This window comes from Ornithodoros turicata, chromosome 4, assembly GCF_037126465.1.
Source record: "Ornithodoros turicata isolate Travis chromosome 4, ASM3712646v1, whole genome shotgun sequence".
NCBI lineage: Eukaryota > Metazoa > Arthropoda > Arachnida > Ixodida > Argasidae > Ornithodoros > Ornithodoros turicata.
Genome location: NC_088204.1, coordinates 69808281 through 69818652, shown reverse-complemented (window position 1 = coordinate 69818652; position 10372 = coordinate 69808281). Strand labels below are relative to the sequence as shown.

Sequence of the window (10372 nt, the reverse complement as noted above, 5' to 3'; positions counted from 1 at the left end):
TTGCTCCAGATTGTTGTTATTGCTGTTCATAACTGTACATACTGTCAAGATGCATATCGAGTAGATAGCACAAGCGTGGGCTTGATGGTGGCAGAAGTCTATGGTTATGAGAAGTCAGACCTACGAGCACTGGTGCCGCCAGGATTGTTTTCCGGAGAGGGGGGGAGGGGGGGGAGAAGGTAGAACAACTTTAAGGTAGAACATTTGTACCTTATCCCGTTTAAGTGTTCGACCAAAGCGGTACGACTGTTGCACCTTCGCGATGCAACATTTTTACTCTTCCAAGCATATCTGCTGGACCAAAGCAGTATAACTGTCCTACCTTTTACGGTGCTGTGCTTCATCTCGTACAAATGTTTGACCAAGGCAGTACGACTGTTGTGCCTTTTTCATACAACATTTCTACTCTTCCGCGTATATCTGTTGGACCAGAGAAGTACAACTGCCCTGCCTTCAAAGCAGGACATTTACACCCAACCGAGTACAAATGAGCGACCTCCTGAGTACAACTCTTCTACTAGCATTTGTACCTCCTCGAGTAGAAACATTTCTACTCGTACAGTTCTACTCGGATGGGTACAATTGTAGTAGCAATGCAGTTCTACCCGTAGAGGTACAAAATTCTATTTTTTTTTTTTAAAGGCACTATGAAATTTCCCGAACCCCCATACTTTTTTTTGATGGAAACTGTTCTTCCCTCAGAGAAACTAATATGCCACAAATTTTTCCGGACGAAATCGCTCCACTCTGCGAGGAGCGCGCGCTGGAAATGTCTCTTCCGCGTTCCTCCTCTCTCGCGCATATTTCCCTGCCGATGGTGTAACTGTACGGACCGCACTTCGGTTCCCCGTTACGTCACCGGTGTTGCACAATAGCAAGTAATGCCGCGAGCTTGCGCTGTGGCTGCCGCCACTGCCGAAATATGCCGATCGCGCGAAAGCTGCTGTCATGGAGATTTCCACTCCCGATGAACGCATACGCGGGATCCTACGGCGCATGCTTCTGGCGGGATTCCTCGGCTCGGCAACACGTCACGATGACGTGTTGCTGAGCCGGCCGTGGTCGCGTCAAGTTACCCGTTGTGTCTCCGCTCGGCAGCTCCCCACGGCGCGGCGCCAGCTGTTCTCCCTTCGCCGCTCCGTTTAAATTCGCTCCCGAGAAGGCCGCTCGCGCGACGAAAGTAAAATTTTGGTTCTAGACTCAGAAAAATGTCTTCTTTCGAACGAAACGAAGAAAAAAATCGTTTCATAGTCCCTTAAAGAGTGTAGACGGCAGAGTGAACCAGTTTGTGCAGGAAAATACAATCTTCAAAAGTTCTACGGTGTGATAGGGTTAGCAAGTCAAGTTTCTACAGGATGTGCACGTAATTGCAGTACACTCTAACACCAATATGTCGGTCATAAAGAATAGAATGGCACGAGACATGTGACACAACACTACAGCATGCAAATCTCAAAAAATGAAAGTTCTGGAAGACATCAGTTGAACATGTAGTAGGTAAGATGAGTCGAGATGTGTCATTCACGAATGATGATGATGATAATTGTAGGAGAGAGAAAAATGAGGATGTGAGCCTGCTCACCGCGAGACAAGCTACTCCAGGTCTAGTAGAGAATTGGATGATCGAATGATTAGATGCATTTGATAATTGTGCGTTCCTGTTGTTCGTAACGCATTTTCTGCCTTCATTACGTACGCTAATACGGGACCTGCGAATGGGTGGAATACTGCACTGCATGTTGTAAGTTGGGAATAAGGTTACCCAACGAGATGTTTCTCGTTTCGTTTCTTGTCTCCAACTTTGGTGGGGTGAATTGATTGGTTTATTGATCGAGTCTTTGTCAACAGGTTGCATACGTCTCTTGACAGGTGCCAGCCGCCATTTTCTTTAATATACCCTCTTCAGGCCAAGAAGACATCCCTTCTGCTCGTAATCGGACGGGTGCAGGAGGGACAAAGGGTGGAATGCGATGCACATCCTCTGCAGGCTACAAGGTGATTGCAGGGAAAGAAAATGGTGTGTCGGCCTCCCGTTCCGCATACAACGCACTTGCTGAGATCACCGCTATCAGCTTCTACAAAGATAATGAGAAAACAAATATAAATACTGACTGTAAAGCACAAAGTGTCCATACGAAACAAGTTAACTGCTACAGGACAACTGCGCCAGCTAATCTCAAGATGCCTGTGATTGGCTTAGACGGCCGCATAAGGCCTTCGAGTCCCAACGTAGTGCGCTCGGATGCTTCAAGATGTTGCTTGTGCACTGAGCATGTCGCGAGAGCACTCGTCGCGGAGAAGACGTACTTAGAGCATATTGGCGCGCTTTAAGAGCATGCACGTAAATCGTTCACGAGCCTACAATCGTAAAGCGTTCACGTAATCAGCTTCCCCGTCGACCTGGCGTCCGTCATGTTCTCTACGCTCAACTCGCAATATGAAGACTACATTCTCTGTGTGGCTATATCTTTTAGGCTGCATTGAAGTATACAGAGGACACTGCGATTACAGTGATTTTTAGGCAGACATATTTTGTGTCACACTCGCCTACTCTGTTACGACTGCAAGTTAGTGCAGTTCTTGCGCTTGCCGTTGGCTGCGCTCGTCGTGGTGACGTCACGCGAGTCAATTAGCTGCCCTTGTCTAAGCAGCGTAGAATAAACTTGCCTAGGTAAAACAGCCGCTGTAATTGGCAGAGTCCTCTTTTCTGTTCTGTATGGTGGACAGAAGAAGTATTATGTGGAGCATTTTACGTCATATGATAGTTGGTTTCGAACCACGAAACCAACCACGAAAGTTGGTTCGAAAGTTTTGTGAAAGGCGCTACAAACGTTTCTGTTGAACAGCTATCTTCGATGCTTAACACAGTTGAACTCACGAGCCACTGATAATGAAGTCAGACCACTTCTGCGTACGGGCGACCGTACGGTAGAAAGGTATAGGTTGTGTTCGTTTATTAACCTCGCGCGAACGGCGGGTCTGGGCCGTTACGTATGAGGTCATCGTACGCCATCGACTCTTGCGACCCACGTGGAGAGGAGAGTCGCTGGGGGTCGGCTCTCGAGCAGTTCTATAGTGTGCAGTCATCTAATTTTGGAACGGGAGCCACAGCCACGAGAGCCGCGCCACGGCATTTTTTGCCCACAAGGAGTTGACTCTCTCGACTCACGAGATGCTCGATTCCAATACACGAACGCGTCCATATACAACTAGTCTACTGCATGGCGTTTAAACAAACTGATTCTGAACAGTCCGCTGTTCATGACGTCGCATTCACATCCCAGAAGTTGTCCTGGTACTCACTTGGAACTTCCAATGTTCTGACATTCTTTGGCAGGGAGATGACATCTGCTAGTGCTCTGTGAACGTCCTGTTCATCCAAGACGTCAATCAATCCAGTGCTGTTTAACCTTGTTCGAATCGCCAAGTCCATGAGGGCATCGTTAATGCCTTGGGAAAGCAGACGGCGAACGACATATGCTGACATCAGATGGCGCAGCATCATTTCAGTTAGCCCGTCAGACTTGCTCATTTCTGCTTCATGTTGCTGTAAGAAGAATCGGTGGTTGCGGTAAGAAGATGTCCCTCAAAACATATCCGAACAGTGTAACGGAAAGAGACGCGTGAAAGCAAGGAATCAATGACGTGGACGTTGTTCTTACTGTTATATGGCTACCACAGTTCATACATAAATGGAATAATTTGACGGTACTACATCATGTCGATTCCTGCATACGTAACGAACAGTCGAGAAAAACGACTATGTGTGCCAAACTCAGTGACTTGCAAAGAAGCAAACTCTGTTAGTCGGTTTGACATGCAGACAGCGCCAGCGACGAAAGATGACACAGGACAAAGCGCTTTGTCCTGTTCCGCCTTGCGCACCTCCGTCTGGCTGTCCTTTCCTTTCTTTTTCTTAATAAACATATCCCCCCCCCCCCGTTGGCGCCTGCACAATGCGCATAGTTCATATGAACATAGTCATATCAATGAACATATTCAAACTGCTTTCATTTGACACAGAAGCGATTTTCCATCGCTGGGTCAAACGCACCGGCGCGTATTCACATAGGTACATACCTCTATAAATGCACAAACACAACTCTCTGGCTCTCTGATGCAATGTGGTAGTGAATTGTACTTTGAATGAATTATTCGTCACCAGATTGTGGAATGCTTCAATGTAACGTACTTTCGCAATCAGATTTCGGTGCGTCTGCGTAACGTCGTTGATGGCCAGGTCACCAAGCTGGAGTTCGACGTACGGGCACTCCGGGAACCATCTGGCATGTTCTACCAATGGGTCATCGTCACCGTCCCAACTACAAACGCTGTTTCCACACTGAAAACACGTCGTAAGGTCGTCAGTCCCTGCAGGAAAATCGCTACGGTTAGCAACCATTGTCAACAGGATATGATTTTTCTGTAATTCAATCAAGCGAAGCTGTTGGTGTTGTCGTCTTTCTTTTTTTATATAGTAAAAAGCAGAAATAGTATTCAATCAGTTAGGCAGGCGAAGTTGAACGCATTCTGAAAGCTTATTAGGGGGTATGGAGGGAATAGCTTCAGGACGAGAGCCTCGACGAGAGCGTCTCTCGTCCTGAGGCAATTCCTTTCATACTTCCTTACCGGCTCGCTGGATCTACCCATCTAGTACGTCTATTAGGGGCTGTGTTTTTTACGGGGGGGGATGAAATAGCTTGCCGCTGTTGACTCCACTCAAGCGCGCAGCGTCACGACTATAGCAAAAAAAAAAAAAAAAGAGAGAGAAGACAGTTGACGAGTTCAAAGTGAGGCATAGGCACGATGAACGATACGTGTTTTTTACCAGAAAGTCAAGAAAAGCGAAGTTTTCAGCCATTCTGATGCCAGCTTGATATTTTAAAAAAATCAAATACACGGCAAACTTCGTACCATTGGAGCAAACAGTCAGATCAGCAGAGGCAAAACATTGCACGAAAAGTCACGGTCAGAGGGTGGACGCAAGGCCCGAATCTTGTAAGAAGCGGAACGGGCGGTAGTGAGAGTTAACTGGGCGAGCCAATGGTCGGGACAAAGGAGGGGTTGGACATGACATTGCACTGTTCCAGGCATGTTCCCCGAGGGTGATGGAAGAGGTTAGTCGACAGAAATAAGATTGTTACCTGTGTAGAAAAAGCCCGCCTTCGCCATGTTTTGCGTATTTCCCTTTGCAGTCGCTGGGTAGCCTTGAAAAGATGCCTCTCTGTCTGCCAACGTTGCGTACCGGCGGTGTGCTGGTTCCTTCTGTGGTATAATGTGCCTCTCGGTCTGGTATGTCGCTCCGTTAGCTTCTTGGCGCTGGACGGTTCCCGGGTTCTGGGGCCTAGCTACGTCTGCTGTTCGTTCGGGAAGCACTGGCGGCATCACGGTCACACGATCTGTCGTGACGGATGCTGCAGAGAAGGGAGGGGGAGGATAGGTGAGCGTATGAACTATGAGAACTGTAGCAAAAATTCAGCCAAATTGATTATAGGTACCACTGATGTCTGGACAATGTGTTCTATATCTGTTATGCCCTGTTCCCACTTGATGACCCTCGGCTCTACGTCACTTGACAGCGGCAGAAGGCAATACTATATCCGTCGTTGTGAGAATACAAGCACATAACTATAAAGAAACGACATGCTGTACTTTCGTCACGGCGTCCGCGAAAGCCCGCGATGTCAATGTCCATTTGACCAAAGAGATGATGAGTCTGCTATATAGTCCTCGCCTTCGCACGGCTGCTGCTTCGTGCTGGAACAGCGAGGGGATATACAGCGGCCACATGTTAAGCATGTTACATGCTCGAAGGTTGCACTTCTGTGTGCCTTTTCATTTTTTTTTCGCTTTGTGTTTATTCTTTTTTTTTTCGTTTGTCCACCACGCTTCTCACTAGGATGAACGTTACATATTCCATTTGGTACACATGCTGTTTGAACAAACGCAGACTCTGCTTGAAAGCCTTTGTCACATCAAATTAATTCGATCTGTATCATACCCCGTGGTATTTATTTTTCTATTATTTTCTTTCCATTTCTTTTTTCCTTTTTTACTAGGGACAAAAGTTAGGCACTGGTGACTGATACCATAATCAGATTCGGGCAGTAAGGCAGTATAGATGACAACAAGTTAAAAATTTCAAAATAGACGCCGTCTTCAAGCAGAGGCGTTGTTGGAAGGATCTGCGAGCTCGCCCTCTGGGCTTCGAGCGAAGCGAGATGCCTCGGATGTGACCCCGAGCGCGTATCTAAACACAGAGCGGGCGGATGTGAGCCAATTTTCAAACGCCTTCGAGCCAGCTCCGCGACGTCATATTCGCTCTGAGCGACAACGAGCGAATAAACACATACGGCATTAAGTGGATACGAATAATGAAACTAACTTCGTTACCAATGGTCGCTGTGCAAGTGCCAGTGAGTTGTTAGATCACTGACAATGTTTGCACCTCTTGACGTTACATATTGAGCTTATTTATTGCGTTAATATTATTACACAAGATGTATTGCATTCCCTATTTTACTAATGGCCTCTGTCTTTTTGCGGTTTTGTATCTGACGCTTTGTCCTCTGATTGGTCTGGACAGTGCGTCTGCTCACACTCAGCGCTGTGGACTGTGCTCACCGCCTACAACACACACACACAAAAAAAAAAGCTGGCAACAAGGGCCTTTGAGTTTCACGTTTCCTCATGGCGTATTGGAGTTTCCCGAAATGGGATGACATTGATCAAACAGCAACGTCTTAATTTAGCATTTTGCTTGTTTGTTTTTTTCGCAGGTCCATTTTATTAGCTTGTAACTCAATGCAACGAGCTGAACAGAATGTCGGCTTCAGGCTACAAGCATGCAAATATCACTTGATAGAATATGGCTCAGCGATTAGGACACGCCATAGCACAACTGGATCTTTTAAAAAGATACAAAACCGATTATTACGATCGCTGCTGTTCATGTGTCGATGGGGGTATCTCGGAGGTCTCTCAAAACATGCTCAGAAAAGTGAAGCAGATCAAGGGAAGGAAACGAATGCATCACGCTACCGAACGTACGCCAATCTGTTTTCGCTCACTACTTGCAAAAGGTTTTCTGCATTGCAGATGGACTGAAGGCAGAAGCCTTAGCTTAGCCTTCATTTGATGCACATCTGTTTTCTCTTGCTGTCTTCTAGCACCGAAATCGTTAAGAAGGACGAGAGGAGAAAAGCTGTGAGAGAGAAATATGGGGAAGAGTAAGCGACTTCTAAGAGAGCGGTGCCCTCTCCCAACGTCCAAATATATAAGGAAGCCGCTACGACAGACGAGGTCACGGCCTTTCAACGCCGCATCACCGCGGCCAATCCGATCCAATCCAAGTCGTGTTTTTCCTCGGGGCCCCATGTCCGAGGCTCGTTTATCTTGCCTGCTCGAGTCCACTGGGGTTGCTTTCCAAAGAAAGCTTCGTAAGGAAGACGTATTGTACTGTGTAAACCTTGTACTGACAACAGGGCAGAGCAGAGCTTGTAGGAGATAGTGCGATAGCGTTCGTGATACGTTGGGGCTACCGGATCTCTCTCTCATGACCGCTCAGCTGCAATGTCCCTCTTCGCCACCTTCGTTTCTATATGTTACGAGAGTTCAATATTTTCTCCTAAACGTCTTTGGCACTACGAGTCCACGCACACAATTCTCTTCGTGAACGTAACACCTCGGAATTGGCCTTACCTCTAGGGCAACTTCCCATAGGCCTTATGTTATCAGGTGGTCCCAAATGTGCGGACGACGTATGCCCTGAAATTGATGGGAAGAGATTGATGATTCAGTTTGGCTTGATTGATACCCTAAAAAAATATAAAAAATTCCCTGACACCATTGTAGCACCCGAATTTCTGACATGATTTAATGACCTGTGTTCTCTCTTAATTGACATCGGTTTCAAATTTAGTCTCTCTTTCGTGGATGTTCATATGATTGGCTCAGTTTCTGAACAGTCACCTATAGCGTTTGAGGAGAGCCACACATGACAGCTCCTAAAGGTACATGAACGTCATGTTTATTACGACTTCAGCGATTGATTTTCTCTTCACTCTGTCAAGCACATGCCTGCGAAGTTTCCACATCAGTGTATATCACGTATGAGAGGATACGCCACGACAGCACAATGTACCTGTGCCTTTGATACGGAACCATTCTTGTCTAAATAAGAAAGAGACGCACGCACGCACACAAACAGACAGACAGACAGACAGACAGACAGAGGTTAGATGTGAATGAAGTAGCCGATTCACCGCCGTTGTGGCGCTATACTGAACATGATATGACGTAATACTATCTTACGTAAACAGCTTTTTGATTACGTACATCGTGATTTGTTTACTTAGTAGTGTTTAAACGGCAAAAGTGTACTCACTTAGCATCCAAAGGATGTATTCGCAGCTTGGATGCCATCTCATGTGTTCCTTGGCTGGATCGTCGGTACGATCCCAGTGCGAGAGTGGACCTCCACAGTGGAAGCAGATCGTTTTATCGCCTTCCCCTGGAAAGACGCGAAAAAGTAACGTCATTTTAAGATTGGGGGAATCCCAGATTCAAGGGAAATGTGCTCCCTTCGTTTACCCCCACAGAGTTACGTATACCTCACTGAACAGTTGCAGTTTAGTGAAGTTGCGGCTTGTGCGTGTGTTTTTAAATTCCATGTTAGCACCGCGACGCAACTATGGCTAGACCGACGTACATGCATTGGCAGATGGAGAGAGCACAGCAGGAAGGATGGGGGACAGGGGGAGTAAGTAAGCGCCCTGGGACTACTTCAAGGGCGGCTGTACAAACATTCGTCTGGAAATTGTGCCTTAAAACCCCAGACAGCGCAGCCGGAGCGGGGACTCGAACCCGCGTCATCCTAACCAGTGTCCCATAGGAGCTGGTGGCTTGTGTTGTGTTTGTCCCTTCCTATGTTCCAACCTCATAACAATTACTTTCCATCATGTTTACCTCACTGATTCTCTTTCGGGACCTAAGAGGGAGTGTGAGGCATTCTAGAGCGCGTGCAATTCAAGGGCCTCGTTAGCTCTCCGCCAGCTACGACCATTGCTCTTTCGCCTGAACGCACGGTATTTGTCGTACAACGCGGCAAAGGCAAGGGCGAAAAGTTTATGGAGGCGAATTTCACAACTACTTTGGGAACCCTAACGCTGTCAGAAAGTGAAGGGGCAAAATAAAAGGTAAAAAAGTACTCTTGCAATCTAACCATTTCGTTTCACTGTGCAGTTAGAGGCAGATGTATTTATCAGCTAGTTCAGGGAACTCGCCACATTTTCCCTTGTTGCAGTTGGAACGGTATTCAAGGCACTGCGTAGTACAACCATCATGAGGAAGGTCAAGATTAAACGAGTCTACATTGACTACCCCTTGATAAAGGGCAAATTTCATTACAGAAAACGACTGTACCGGACTGTTACTGCTCCAGTAGCGCAAGACTTCCGTGGTCACACGACGCACCGATCACGACAGAGATTGTGAAAAAATAATAATAATCAAATTTAAAAAAAAAGACTATCCTTTAAGCAAACGAAAATAAATAACAGCTACAAATTGGTTAGACAGGACCCGCCGTGGGCTTACCTGCGTAAAACAATCCAGCGTTAGCCATACTTCCAGGATTGAGGAGCTCCGTGGGAGTGTGCGGGAAGTGGTCGAATGTTGCCAACCTTTTCGACGGGTCCGCGTACCTGCGTGAAATGATTGATCCAAACCCATATACAGTCAACCCTCAAGTTTGTGAACCCTCGATTTATGGATTCCCCCGTTTTGCGAACGGTATGCCGCGCAGCGAAACATTTGCCGTGTATTTTGTCTTCGTTTTCTGAACCCTCGATTTCCAACAGCGACCACGTTTCGTGGGTACCCAAGCCTTTTGGACCGCGATTTAGGAACATGTTACGTCCAGCCACCAAAAATAAAAATAAAATAAAAATAAAATAATGAAAAGATGGAATTTGGAGCGTGTTGTGTAGGCACAATCCGACTATGAGACTATGAGCGGATACGTGGGGTTGGGGGGGGGGGGGACTGAAAAAGTCGATGATAGTGAGCAAAGTAAGCGTAAGAGTGCCACTATGACACTATGACTAGTGGATCGCCTCGGGACCAGATTCATGCTCCTATAATGTATTTAAAAGATTCGGATGTAGTTCCGTATCGGGACCACTGGCTTTTTTAAACAAAAAACAAGAATAACAAAAAAACAAATGCTTTTACCTGAAAGAACAAAAAATAAGGAGCAAAATACGCCCAAAATCACAGTATATTGTCCCGTGAAACATATGAAAATTAATTTTTATCGCCAATTTGCTCAAGACGGTCCGCCATGTTTGACGAGGAGGCAGAAGAACCGGAA

At 46.5% G+C, this 10372-nt stretch overlaps 1 protein-coding gene across 3 annotated transcripts in view; it reads right to left on the bottom strand.

The window, feature by feature from the left end:
• Positions 1-1800: 1800 nt before the first annotated feature.
• LOC135391793 (E3 ubiquitin-protein ligase XIAP-like) overlaps positions 1801-10372 on the bottom strand; it is a 33979-nt gene continuing 25407 nt past the window's right edge. For all 3 annotated transcript variants that reach the window (XM_064622254.1, XM_064622253.1, XM_064622255.1), the window contains 7 exons: positions 9598-9704; positions 8387-8512; positions 7702-7767; positions 5145-5414; positions 4193-4371; positions 3304-3547; positions 1801-2075 (listed from right to left, as the gene is read on the bottom strand). In XM_064622254.1, the coding sequence (XP_064478324.1) occupies positions 1903-2075; positions 3304-3547; positions 4193-4371; positions 5145-5414; positions 7702-7767; positions 8387-8512; positions 9598-9704 (1165 nt within the window). In that variant the 3' untranslated portion in view covers positions 1801-1902. The remainder of the gene's footprint in view (positions 2076-3303; positions 3548-4192; positions 4372-5144; positions 5415-7701; positions 7768-8386; positions 8513-9597; positions 9705-10372) is intronic.